This window comes from Hordeum vulgare, chromosome 7H (assembly GCF_904849725.1).
Source record: "Hordeum vulgare subsp. vulgare chromosome 7H, MorexV3_pseudomolecules_assembly, whole genome shotgun sequence".
Classification (NCBI taxonomy): Eukaryota; Viridiplantae; Streptophyta; class Magnoliopsida; order Poales; family Poaceae; genus Hordeum; species Hordeum vulgare.
In genome coordinates this window covers 8,148,460-8,162,624 of record NC_058524.1, presented here as the reverse complement: position 1 = coordinate 8,162,624, position 14,165 = coordinate 8,148,460, and the positions used below count along the sequence as shown (strand labels likewise).

General features: G+C 47.2%; 1 protein-coding gene across 1 annotated transcript; it reads left to right on the top strand.

Annotated features, from left to right (window-relative positions):
* The first annotated feature begins 6,602 nt into the window (after positions 1-6,602).
* LOC123407298 (extra-large guanine nucleotide-binding protein 3-like) lies at positions 6,603-11,750 on the top strand. The gene is made up of 9 exons (XM_045100402.1): positions 6,603-8,120; positions 8,245-8,382; positions 8,505-8,609; positions 8,723-8,905; positions 9,371-9,548; positions 9,629-9,873; positions 10,228-10,400; positions 10,689-10,886; positions 11,071-11,750. The coding sequence occupies exons 1-9, from the start codon at positions 7,041-7,043 to the stop codon at positions 11,501-11,503; spliced, it is 2,733 nt and encodes a 910-aa protein (XP_044956337.1). The 5' UTR covers positions 6,603-7,040; the 3' UTR covers positions 11,504-11,750.
* The last annotated feature ends 2,415 nt before the right edge of the window (positions 11,751-14,165 follow it).

Sequence of the window (14,165 nt, the reverse complement as noted above, 5' to 3'; positions counted from 1 at the left end):
ATGGAATACAAACGAAGAACGTGAAGTTGCAGCTATGGCGAATTGGTAATCTAAACAAAACCCAAGTCTAAACGGCGCCCTAAGGGCTGTTTATATGGGGAAGAAGAGGAGGGATTTTGTGACCCCTTGGAGGAGGGGTCCGAAACCGACCCTAACTCAGTTTTCCCACACATACGAACTCTAAAAATAGCCTATAATGTGGTATTTCAAAATTACATGGGCCTGCCCCAAAAATAATGTGGCGCAACACCTATAATAGCCTATGGACTAAATTTATGAAGTGACATCTTGAATATTTCGTTCAAGCCTTCATGCTCTCCTTATGGTGGCTTCAAAGTGCGAAAATCACCAACGAAAGCTTCATTGTTCTTACCCGCGCGTGCACTTTCTACTCCATGCTTGATCCCGCTCCAACGGATATCCTTCTCGTCCATGCTAGGTCCTTCATTCATAAGTACAACAAAAGTATCTAACTTAGGCAACGTCATATGTTTAGAAACATTAGAAGGATTTCCAAAATATCAAAGTACCTGGTAATTCAATTGGCGTGCACGAGCTCCAGTAACTGGTCTAGTATGTATATCAGCTGGGGTTGTGGGTGTAACAATGATGTTGATGTCCTCATCAAGTCGAATACGCAAAAGTAGATGAACACATAAAAGTAGGGAGGAGACTATTTTTATTTATAATTGATCTCTTTTACAATGATTACTCATCATCTCTTTATATAGAGGTAGGGGGCCAAGGCATAAGTACCCACTTAACGCAAAGTGTGGAAATGGGAGGTGCCAGGCAGCGTGCCTCGCACACGTCCAACGCCGCCTGGTCGATGTGCTTGGTTTTCGAACACTTCTCCTTAGGTAATTATTCGTATATCCATATCTCAAAACTTTGGAAAAAAAAAACGCACATTACACCGAGGAAGACGAGGAGTAGTCTAGGATTATGTGTTTTTATTTTAGCATTGTATTAACTTGCTTGTTATGAATTTGAATGTTTGCCGTTGAACTATTTATTATTGATTTTATTTTAAATATGTTTGAACTTTTTGTTCTATGTTTGAGTGCAAAATCTGTTTGTTCTGGACCCGCGCGTTGTATTTTAACGCATTCGGTAAGCGCTACAACCACATGCTAAAGTTTGTAGCTTTTGTCAAAGCTACCATACGACCGCGCGCGTTAAAATGTTATTTCAGCGTTGAAAAATGCTCTAATAATCTCGTGTACCTGCCTAAAATTTTATTGGTTTGATGCGTCCGATTCTCCTGTAAAGTCATCGGTGGTGACGGGCCAACACATCTACAATGAAATTCAAACAATGATGTACATCGAGAGGTTCGATGACGTGTTGATTCTCATTGTCTACCTTCTCCAGTTGGTCAACCTGGGCGTCTCCTGAGCCTTGACACGACCTGCCTCACCTTCTTCGTGTCCCCAAAAGCCATCAGTGTCACACGGCAATTTTCCTACTAACAAACAATCTGTAAGCGGTTTCCTCAGTGCTAAGATAAGCTTTTATTATATTTGGACATAAATACGTACATATCTGAATTTGTTCGTATTTTATTATTTTTATAAAATCATTTTTTTGCGCAGGACAGGGTGATTTTATTCCATAGGTATAGAATTATAATCTTCAGCAATCAGCATGGTGATGCATGGAGGCGGTCTACCCAACCAACAAGCAGTACTATCTTCACATCTACCAAAGTTTGCTAAACAATGAGCAACTCTATTTTGTTCCCTACTAACTTTAAGAGGAAAAACCTCCCTATCCAAAAGAAATCTCCTAATCTCTGAAACTAAGTGACCATAAGCCGATCTATCAAAGGAATCTGTAGTAATCATCTTGAGTGCAACCGCACAATCAGATTGCAACACCACCGGGAATGGAGAATGAGCAGTCGTCAGCTGAAGCCCTTCTTTCATTGCTTGTAATTCTGCCTCAAGAGCCTCGTTGCAATGGAACAATTTATGAATCACCTTAACCATGCATTTCGAAACGACCTTATAAATGACATTGCAAAGAGAAATTGGTCGGAACTCCTACAGAGATGTCGGATGTTGGACTTTAGGGATGAGAACAATGCATGTGTCATTAACTCCTGGAGGCATATGACCTGTAACCAAAAACCGACGAACCGCTGATAAGATATCCTCCTTTAGACAACCCCAATTCCGCTTGTAGAACCGAGCCGGAAAACCGTTAGGGCCCGGTGCTTTTAAAGGACCAATTTGGAATAAGGCATCAGCAATCTCAGAGTCTGAAAACGGGGCCAACAGGCGTTCATTTGTGTCAGCAGAGACCTTCGGCACTAGGGTATCCAGAACAGGAGTAGGATCTAAGGTCGGGTCCTTTGTGTACAACTCCTGGAAATATGACGCTGCCATACGTTCCATCTCCGAAGGAGAGTTACACCATGAACCATCGCTCTTCTGTAGCCTGCGTATGTTATTTCTCCTCGCCCTCCACACAGCCTGCCGGTGAAAATATTTCGTGTTGCGATCGCCTTCCTTCAGCCAAACGATGCGGCTACGTTGCAACCACATCATCTCTTCACGGTATAGGAGCTCGTCTAAGGTTTGCATTTTCTGACGGACTAGTAGTCGGTCAGATCCATTAAGTTGTAGTTGTTCAAGCTCTTTGCGCAGCGCCTCAATCTGTTTCTCCACCTTCCCAAAATTCTCCTTACTCCACTTACGAAGATCAACCATAACAGATTTCAGCGAGGCCGCCACATTACCCAAGTCACCTTCTGAACGTGACCTTGCCCATGCTCTTGAAATGATCTCCGGGAGCTTAGGGTCACGCTCCCACATGATCTCATATTTTGGGGACCCCTTGCGACGGCGATCCTCTGATGAATCGAGGAACATCATGATAGGACAGTGATCAGATCGCGGGGACACAAGGTGTTGAACCCTGACATACGGAAATAATTCCCTCCACTCTTTGCAAGCACATGCCCGGTCGATACGAAGACGAACATTGCCTTGTCCCTGCTGCCCGTTATCAAAGGTATAAGGCACACCCAAGAAGCCTAAGTCCACCACTTCACATAGCGTCAAAGCATCCCTGAATGCCTCCATTTGGCTTTCTCCCCTACTGGTACGGGAAAAGTGTTCATGCTGCCACAAGGCCTCATTAAAATCGCCGCATAACACCCACGGTAGTGCCGATGAACCCTTTAGTCTGACGAGATGATCCCACATACGTTGACGATGCTCAACCCTTGGCTCTCCATACACAAAGGTAGACCGCCAGCTCTTCCCTACTCCATTATCCAGAACAACCACATCAATAAACCTGTTGCAGGTTTCAAGGACTGTCGCCGTGAGAGATTCATCCCAGAATAAAGCAAGTCCTCCACGGCCATCAGAATCAACACCACAGAAACCTCTCAAACCTAATTTCCACTTTGACACTTGGCTGTCTTGTTTCAGCAAGAAACACCAAGCATGGGGAATGGGCTTTTACAAGAGCCCTAACTTCGCGAACTGTCCGGCGGTTCCCCACCCCCCGGCAGTTCCAGAACAGGTGACTCATTGGGATTGGCGGCGCTCCTCTTTAGAGCCCGCCGTGGTTAAAATAGAATTGAGAACCTCACCTCCCACCTTTGCCCGTTTGCTACACCCAGAATTACCGGGTTCCTCTAGGGCCTCCGAGGGACCATCAGTAAGCAGTAAAACCCTCCCCGTAGGGGCAGCAACGTTGTCGGCGTCTGGTAGGGCAGTAGCCTCCGTCTCCATTTAGCCGCTTTCGGGACGACTTATCAAGATCCATGCCGCTTAGCTGGTTGATTGTAAGCGGGCTAGAAGTCTTATGTTCAACAACCACCACATGAACCGTTTTACCCATCCACTGTTTGGCAGCATCCGGGTACGAAGTAGCCTTGTGATCTAGTGGATGTTCCCGATCCGATCGAACACGAACCAAATGATCCGCGTATAGATAGGCTCCAAACTTTAGACCCTTTTCCTCAAGCACACCGTCACCACACTCTTTATGTTCATGCCAAATTACGCCACATGCACTGCAGAACCTTGCAAGCTTTTCATATCTAACTGCAAAGACATGACGAGATTTGTCCTTAACAATACTCACAAATTTAGTCAAGGGCTTCCGAATATCATGATTCACTCTAACACGGACGTAGTCCCCTCTGGAATTCCCATTGATCCTGGTCTCAAGAACCTCCCCTGCTGATCGAAGCAACTTAACAATGAGATCATGTCTACAATAGCCGTCAGGCAACTTGTGGATTTGCAGCCAGATGGGCATATAGACAATCGGAACCTCCTCTTCTTTTGTGAATCCATCGTACGGAGCTAGCAAAATAGCCATGTTCCGAAAGAGCCATGGTCCTTGTTGCATGATACGATCCCAATCACCAAGACAGTAGACCTGCACAACGAACAGGTTCGGTCCTATGGGACGAAACCTAACTTGCTGTGAGCAATTCCAGGCTGCTCGCATGTCCTTATAGAACGCAGCATGGCTAAAAAGTTTGGAAGTATGAACCCTAGCCAGGGCAACCCAGCGGATCTCCTCTAGTAGTTCAGGGGCTTCCTCCTCCACCACAACATCATCAAACTCATCCTCATGGAGATCCAACTTGTCGAAGAAGTCACCAAGGTCATCCTCCTTGCCCTGGGATTTACCGGTTGACGAAGAGAACGTAACGCCGCCATAGTTATCGCGTCTAGGGTTCCTTCCGCGATAGCTTGGTGTCACCGGAGAAGTGCGGGAAGGGCGAGGGGTGTAGGAGGAGGGTGGAGGGCGTGGAGGGGTGAAGCATGCAGCAAAAGCTTGCCGGGGGCGCCGACACTAGTGGACTTACGGCGGGGAGTCGCCATAAAGATAGGAAACACTAGCCTGCGCTAGGGGCTTTTTTGCTAGACGCTTAGGATCAAATACGCCCCAAAGCCGAAATGGATATCAGGTTTCCAGTTTTATAAGGCTTGTAGATTTTTAAGTTTTGTCAAGTTTATGTTTTTAAAAGGCTACTGCAGTACCATTTTGTTATAAACTTGTATGAACTTCAATATATTTCACTTAAAAACAAATCTAGATGCCTTATATACTGCGAAGCAAAGTATTTTTGAGCATTCGCCTCTTTTGAATCCATAGACAACATCTGTTGTCCTGGGTTCATTCGAAATTCTTTATCTACTACTTCCTCTGTTTGAAAAATTGCTAGGCCGGGGACAGTTTTAGCGAGACCAAAGAACAAAACAACAATTTGTTTTTTGTTTGGAAACCACTTATTCTTCATTTGGATGTCTCCATTGAGAGACTCTGTATTGCATTGGATCAAATAGCAAATCAACCTTTGTATTGCGATGGCTCCAATACCAATACAAATGTTTGGGTGTACAAAATATTGCCGGTTGGAATTAGATAAGCTAGCAATACCAATGTTATATTTGGATGCCATAAAATGGAATTGACGGTGTGCATGAGCTGCGTCATGAACAGTGTCGATCGAGCAGCCGTGAGGAGCACATGACGCAGCCATCCCAATAGTCACCCGACCATCCACGAGCAGGATGGAGTGACGCCGCCGAGCGTGATGGCCCAAGCTCGTGCACCCACAACTCCTCGTGTATGGGAAACTCCGAAGGCCACAGGATCCGGAGCAGAGCACGTCCACGCGAACGAGCACGAGGGGAAGAGGATGGTGGCTGGGACGCTGCAGACGGGGAAGAGAGGGGCGCCACCAGAGGAGAAGGGGGAAGTGAGCCGCGACCCAAGAGGAGGAGGAGGAGTAACCTGTTAGGAGGAGGGGGAGCGGGGAAGAGGAGGGCGGGCCTGCGCCGCCGCCTTCTGGTCGCTGCCAGTTCCGTGGTGGCCGCCAGCTCTGTAGTCATCGCCTTCATTTTCTCCCTGATATCCTTTTCTGTTCGTGAGGGGGAGGCTGATTTTCTCCCCCGATATCCTTCCGTAGACCGACAAAGCGGTATGTTTTGCGGGGAGGCTAATTTCAGCACGATTCAGAGCGGGAGGGCTCCGTATTATGGGCGGGCACTACGCATGGGAGGTAATTCTACGAGCGTTTTCGTTTCATTTCAATCTGCCAATTCGATATCCAACCAAACATATGAATTAAAATTTAAGAATACCAATTTAGATTCCAGGCCTCCAATGAAAACATCCAAACACAGTGTTTTATGAGAACGCTATAATTGCTCGACATTATCCTCAACCCTAAACCGATTCCACCAAACCCGCACGCAATCATCCACCATTTGAGATTTTAGCCCTCAACAGAAAGAGCGAAGGGAGGACGATAAAGGAGAAACTGAACACTCTGTCCACGCGATTCGGTAAAAAACAGACGAGCTTCCTTGGCTCCCCGGCATAATGACAGCGGACGGAGGAAGTACACTCCTTTTTCCCAAGTTCGTAAGGCCTATGGATTTTGTGTTTGGGTCAAAAGTTTGCAAGGGGTGCATGGAATTTGTGTTTAGAGCCAAAAGCTTGCAAGGCATGTATGGAATTTGAGTTTGAGTCAAAAGCCGTTGATTCACTTGTTACCAAGCGCGGTGAAAAATCCACTCCCACCATCACACCACTCTCACCACCAGCGGCGAAATATCCCCAACGGCCGTCGTCTCCCCCCAAGTCTGAACCCGCTCCTCCCACCATCTCCACCCGGCGGTAAATCTCGAGCGCGCGGCCAGTCCGTCGGTCCAACCGCGCCGTCCCTTTCCCCGCCCGGCGGCTTTACCCGTTCAACCAAAGATTTGGATTTCTCTCGCTCTTTCCTCCCCTCCCTCCCCCGCGTCTCCGGTTGACCGGCGAGGGTCCCGCTTGCCGATGTGTGGTGGTGGTTGGCGGGGCGGGGAGCGCAGGGCCTTGACCGTCATCCGTGCAAGCCAGGCCGGATAGGCGGCGGCGGCGACGACGACGACCACGACTGCAAAGCCGAGGAATTCCCCACCAAAGGTTAGAGCTTTTCCGAGTCTTGGTGGATTGCGCCCTTGCCCGGCGGGTGTTCGGCGGATTGCGCCTTTGCGCCGGAGGAAGGGGGAAGGGAGATGGCCGGCAAGGCGGAGACGGCGACCTGGGAGGAGATGCTGCGGCGGATGCTGCCGCCCGGGGCCACCATCCCGGAGGGCGCGGCGGGGAACCTCGACTACTCCATCGCGCTCGAGTACGACGGCCCCCCCGTCGCCTACGAGGTCCCCAGGATCGCCCCCGTCGACATGGCCGACGTGCCCACGGCCGAGCCCGTCTCCGCTTCCTACGGCCTCCCCGGGACCGGCGTGCCCGTCGCGCCCGTCTTCAGGCCGCCGGCCAACCGGGCACGCGCCGAGCCGCCGCCGCCGCCGTCTGCGCGGGCCAGGGGAGGCGGCCCAGGGCCGGCCGACTCCGCGCCGCGTGACGAGGCCTCCAGGCCGGTGTCCGGGGCGCGCGCTGAGCCGCCATCTGTGCAGGTTCAGAGAGGCTCGGAGTTGCCCCATTCAGGTCCACAGAATGAGGGGTACTCTGACTCCGACGACGACTCCCGGCGCTCTGTGTCGCGTGAGTCTGCGCCGAGCTACCGGGGCCAGAGCGATGGCGGCAGGCATGCCATGGCTGCGCCGGAGGGGAGGAGGTCTCACGTGGTGACCTTCGGGCTGGCCGATGACAGCAAGTATGAGCAGAGCAGCGAGCTCGATGACACCAGGTCGGAGCAGTTCGTGGCGGTGACCAGGACGGAGAAGAGGGGAAGGACCTGCGACCGCTGCGGCAAGAGGAAGTGGGAGAGCAAGGAGTCGTGCATCGTCTGCGACAAGAGGTACTGCGGCTACTGCCTGCTCAGAGCCATGGGGTCGATGCCGGAAGGCCGCAAGTGTATCACTTGCATTGGCTGGCCGATATATGAGGGAAAGCGGTCGAAGCTAGGGAAGAGTTCCAGGATACTGTCACGGTTACTCAGCTCGCTGGAGGTAAGGCAAATCTTGAAGGCCGAGAAGGAGTGCCAGGCGAACCAGCTCCGGCCCGAGCAGCTCATCGTCAATGGCTTCCCTCTTTGTCAAGAAGAGATGTCAGACTTGCTTAGCTGCCCACGGCCTCCTCAAAATCTGAAGCCTGGAAGATATTGGTATGACAAGGAGTCTGGCTTATGGGGAAAGGTAAGCCTCTTGGTAGTAGAGGAAACATAGCTTTATTCAAAACCTGTATTTGCTGCTAATAAGTACTCCAATGTGAAATCTGAAACCTGTATTTGGAGTAATAGCCTTCTGTTTACGTTGCCAGGAAGGGGAAAAGCCAAACCGGGTTGTCAGCACTAACCTGAACTTCAATGGAAAGATTCAGCCCAATGCTAGTAATGGCAACACTCAGGTTTATATGAATGGAAGGGAAATTACCAGCATAGAACGGAAAATTCTGAAGGTATCGATACACATTCTAAGCTACACAGATTGAGAATCCTTATCATTTTGTGTATATCATGATTATGGAGTGCGTGTATTTTGATTTGGCTTTTCACAATATCTGCATTATTATTCTTACAGTTTGCGCAAGTTCAGTGTCCCCGTGATACTCACTTTTGGGTCTATCATGATGGTGGGTATGAGGAAGAAGGCCAAAATAACATCAAAGGGAAGATATGGGAGTCGGTACGTATCTTGTTCAACACAGTTTCAATTCTTTCTTCTTCCTTCCTTAAATTAATGCATTTCTCCTTTTTTTGCTTGTTTTAACAAGATTTTCTGTATCCCCTGTTATGCAGCCTTTGACACGTTTTGTGTGCACCTTGGTTTCACTACCGGTGCCTCCTGCAAACTCTGTTGAGCCCAGAGATGATGCTCCTTACTCAGCAAGAACAGTGCCTGATTACTTAGACCAGAAAAGAATACAGAAACTTCTTATTCTTGGATCACCTGGAGCTGGAACAAGCACCATATTTAAGCAGGTCAGACTGTGTTCTTTTCTCTACATGTAATATGGAGCTGGAACAAGCACCATATTTGGTTTGGACTTCAACTTACCTATATGCTTGCAGCAAACTATGGCTGGAAGTTGATTGCTAAAGTTTTTCTCTACATGTAGTATGGCTTTTTGGTGTATAAACATTTTTTTACTCTTCTGGAGTTTGACTAGTTTTCTATATTTGTAGATGTTTTAGATGACACATGTATGCGTGCCATGGTACATTCTTCTGCAAGTTAGGGGGTATTTATACATTAGTCTAGTTGCCGTAACCTCATAGGTATCTTTGCTGCAAACAAATGTCTCAAAGTCTATGGAATATCATACAAGTTGTTCATCACCAGTTTATCATGCAATCTCCAGCTGAATCCTGACAGTCCAATTCGTTTACTTTTGACTTTCTATTTATCTTGTATGTATTTTCATGGTGTTTGGTTTTACAACACAGGCTAAGTTACTGTATGGAACTAGATTTACCCCAGAAGAACTTGACAATATCAAACTAATGATCCAAAGCAACATGTTCAAGTACCTTGGGATTCTTCTAGAGGGCCGTGAGCGTTTCGAGGAAGAGGCTTTGGCTGTATCAAATAACCCAAACTCAGAGGATGAGGATACCCAACAAGGTAGCAAGGAAACTAATATTTCGTCCACTAATCTTTTTGAAGATCATATGCAGCATGCTGAAGTTGGTTTTATTATGCAGATGAAAACGAATCGAGTGGTTTAAATTCCTGCATATACTCAATAAATGCAAAGCTGAAGAAGTTCTCAGATTGGCTTTTGGACATCATTGCAATGGGAGACCTAGATGCATTCTTCCCTGCAGCTACACGTGAATATGCTCCAGTTGTTGATGAGTTGTGGAAGCATCCTGCCATACAAGCAACATATAAAAGAAAGGACGAATTGTATTTTCTCCCTGATGTTGCTGAATATTTCTTAAGCAGGGTATACACATCAAACCTTTTATATGTGATTCAGTGTGAAATAGCCCCTTACTTCAACCTGTTTACAGCTTGTATTTCATAGATTATGCCGCACCAGCACTTCATATTATGGCAACTAAGCAATACATGCCCAGTTTAATCTTCCGGAAATGGACCACTTAATCTCATAATGGCCTTTTCTATCCCTGGACTTAACCCAACTGTCCTTTTGTCTAGAATGGTCCAGCATTTTTTTTCTGAACATATAGAATGGTCCAGCATAGCACAGTGCGCTATTCCTTACTTTTGTGTGTGTACACAGTAATTGTTATTTGAGTACCTAAACTGATTTCTCTCTTTTATGCCGTTTTTGCAGGCCATTGAAGTATCAAGCAATGAGTATGAACCTTCAGAGAAAGATGTAATATATGCTGAAGGAGTATCACAAGGGAATGGATTGGCCTTTATTGACTTCACTCTGGACGAACGGAGCCCTATGTCAGAACTTTATGGTGACAGTCATGACCCAAGCTCTCAGGCACAAAACAAGTAAATCTCTTGCTGGCTTGTGTCTACTCTAAACTGCATCTAAATCGTTCTATTTGCCGTATACCCAAAAACGTCTTGCATTTTTTTTAACATCGATGTTGTTATTGTGGAATGTATCTATTGATTGTGGTGAAAACGCATAGCCACTGTAAATTTCCCTACCTCATCAGTAGTGCAGTATGTAGATTTCCTGATTTTTGCATTTGCATGGGTTGATGACACTTTCCTCATGAGAAACAAATTGCGAAAAAAACTTAATTTTTCTCATCTACTTTTATCCCTTCTCAGATATCAGCTGATCAGAGTAAACGCCAAGGGCTTGAATGAGGGCTGCAAATGGGTGGAAATGTTTGAGGATGTCCGCGCGGTGATATTCTCCGTAGCACTCAGCGATTATGACCAGCTGGGAGCCCCTGCTAGTGGCAGCAGCAGACGCCTCGAGAATAAGATGATTCAGAGCAGGGACTTGTTTGAGGCCACAATCAGGTAAAGTAGTCTTGTCAGTTGCATTTGCTAAATGGTCCTGCAGGGGCTAACAATCTGGTAAACTGCACATTACCTATTCGTCTTTCATGATATAGAGAGTGAGAACATATTTACAGCTTGCCTAGAGTTAGCTAAGCTGAATTCCTAGATCAGAACTTACTCAATCTATACATACTTTGGCCAGGCACCCGTCTTTCCGTGACACGCCATTCGTCCTGGTGCTCAACAAGTTCGACCTCTTCGAGGAGAAGATCGGGCGCGCCCCGCTCACCGCCTGCGAGTGGTTCAGCGATTTTGACCCGCTCCGCACCCACAACAACCAGTCGATGGCGCAGCAGGCATTCTTCTACGTGGCGATGAAGTTCAAGAACCTGTATGCGGCTCACACGGGCGACCGGAAGCTCTTTGTGTGGCAGGCGCGTGCCCGCGACGGCCCCACCATCGACGAGGCCTTCCGGTACATCCGGGAGGTGCTCCGGTGGGAGGACGAGAAGGAGTACGGGGGCTTCTGCCCGGAAGAGTCCTTCTACAGCACCACCGAGCTCAGCTCCTCCCGCCTCGTCGAACAAGACTGGCAGCAACATCCTGCCGCCGGCCAGAGACAGGAGAGCGCATAGTTTTGCTGTTGCTAATTGTACAGTGCTGCTGCCTTTGTTGTATTAGCTAAGCCAACGTTTATACATACAGCTTGTTCAGAGTGGACCATTGTGGTGTGTAGTGATAAATTTGCGGATAGATATAGCTAAAGGGAAAACACATGGTTGATTTGTGATACCATTTGGTTCTAAACTTGATCATGGTGATGGACCTATTGGGGTTCATGTAGCTTGAGAAAACAAAATGCCCTGGACCAGCTTAGATTGATTCCAATTGTTGTCCATGTTTTCCTTGCCAAATTGTCGCAAAATTTTATAATTTCTCTTTGGCCAACAGTAAAAAGTTTTGAACCGGGCTTAACCCCTTTCTGTCAAATGAATAATGGAAATACAATGCTGATCCGAGAGTTGTTCAGGGGACGGGTGGGTGAAGGTTCCTAGCGAAATTTTGGTAAAAATCCTAATGGAAACTTGGTCTGTATCTTCTTGTTAATACATTAGCATCCATAGCCATGTTTGGTTCATGAAAACCAAATTTGGCCCTCGTTGCAATTCGGGATGTCAAGTGCCCCCCCTCCCCACAAGAGTAGCTCTAATTTCAACACTATTACAACTACACATTATTCATTCTGTTCCAGTACTGCTTACCAGTACTGTTTACGGTGATTGTTTCTAGGCCTGTTTGGTATGTATTGATAGCTTTCATTTTAAGTTAATTATGTTCCCGCAATCAGAAATTTCTTCCATTCAATGCAATGAAAACAAATATACAGTAATTGGCATCACTTTCATATGAAAAGCCTCACCTGATTAGCAACTCATATGTTTATTATCGCATCACACTGGAATTGGGCACACTACACCAATTAAATTAACGAGTGAATTCGGGATGCTAATACTGCCATATTGGCATCTTGAGTCTAGTGGCTCATTCTCCACCAAGTCTCTCTATTAGGCCTTGCTTACCACCCCTAGGCCGCGGGAGCTGAACCTCCTTTGGGAGATTAAGGTGCCAATGAAGATCCATATTTTTTTTGACAATGGGCGCGTGGCAGACTCCCCTCGGGGACAGAGGCACTAGTGGAGAACGGAGCTTTAGTCCTGGTTGGCAACGGTCTATAGTCCCGGGTCACCAACCAGGACTAAAAGGTGGGGACTAACCTGTTGGCCACAGCCTGGGACTAAAGTCCCTCAACATGGCTGCGAGCGTGCGGTGGGCCCGGCTGAAGGACCTTTAGTCCCGGTCGATGACACCAACCGGTTCTTAGACGAAACGGTCCCACCAACGGACAATGTCCACTTTGCGACATCCCTGGGGATTTTAACCATATCTTTTTTCGGTGTCCTGCCGCGGTTTTTCTTTGGGGATGCTTTCGGGATGTTGTGGGTGGACACTGGTCCCATGATAATCTTCCGAACCTATTCAGTGAGGTCCTCAATTATTCTTTGTGGCCCGCCCATCCATGTGGGTGGCTATTAGCGCCCTAGAACGGACGCTTTGGAGTGCGCGGAACAAACTTGTCATTGAGCATGTGATCCTCAACGCACGACTGCCGCCATTTACAAACTATGTGGCTTCTTATAGCTATGGCGACCGCTTAGCAAGCGAAGACAACATGAATTCATCGACATCGTTTCCAACAGCCTCCGCTCACGCGCCGTTTCCATGGATCCACCACCCTCACCCCCTCCTCCAAAGCCGGATTAGTCTAGTAGCTTCTTCTTTGGGGTTTGTTGTGCCGTGCCCCTAGTCAGGCTTATTCTCTTTTCTGCTTTAATTTATCATACTGTTGGTTGTATGCTGCGGTTTCTTTATAATATAAAACGAGAGAAAACCCTTTTTCGTCGATTCTAATACTGCATACTACATCATGGGGACTGGAATTGAAAGAAAAGGAGAAATGTATGGATTGTTCAACGAGAGACCGGAAGGGGGAGAAGGTTGGATTCGGGTGCCGTCAAGAAGTGGCAGTGAAGAGGGTTAATAATACTCCTCTTGTTGGGTGAGATAATTGTTGATATAGTTGGCATGGACCAGATGAAGGCTACATGTTTGTTGGATGAAACCAGAAGAAAGGGAGCTGCGAATGAACAATGTGACAAGTCATTGACTCGTATATGGATTGTACATTCCATGGGGAATTGAAGGTTGACCGTGTTGTGACTTCCAATACCGATCAAACTACAGTAACATTATATTGAATGGTTCAAACGTGAACCAAAGTAAAATCATGAGCTAGGACATTCTTCTTTCACCTAACTGCCTTCGATGGGCTTAGCCTGTATGTAATTCAGCAGATCGTGCCTATGGTAGAAAGAAAATGTGTGCTTGACCCAAACCGAGTTCCAAGTTTCAACAAACTTCACGCGAAATCAACAAAGGTATCACCAAGCTAACAGACGATCCATGAGGCCCATAGCTACATGTCCTTCTCCTGGGGCACCTCGACATATCTCAAGATAGGCGTGACCCATAACATGTCATATGTCCTGTATTTAATTTCGATAAGGAGGTCTAGTATTCTCTTCACTACTTCATGTGATTAATCAACCATGAAGGGAAACCATTGTTATTCGCCAGATTTCATCATCCTGTAGTCTAGTATGAATAAAAATCATGAAGTATCTAGCGAATTCCTTCCTGGAGGAGATGATGGTGGCGCTTCGGTGTCTTGGTCCTTTT

What these genes read in the sequence shown, in the direction of transcription:
- LOC123407298 (XM_045100402.1), top strand. Translation starts at nt 7,041, where the DNA reads ATGGCCGGCAAGGCGGAGACGGCGACCTGGGAGGAGATGCTGCGGCGG. An exon ending in TAGAACGGAAAATTCTGAAG is followed by an intron (nt 8,383 to 8,504) that starts GTATCGATACAC and finishes TTATTCTTACAG; the next exon opens with TTTGCGCAAGTTCAGTGTCC. An exon ending in CAAGCACCATATTTAAGCAG is followed by an intron (nt 8,906 to 9,370) that starts GTCAGACTGTGT and finishes TTTACAACACAG; the next exon opens with GCTAAGTTACTGTATGGAAC.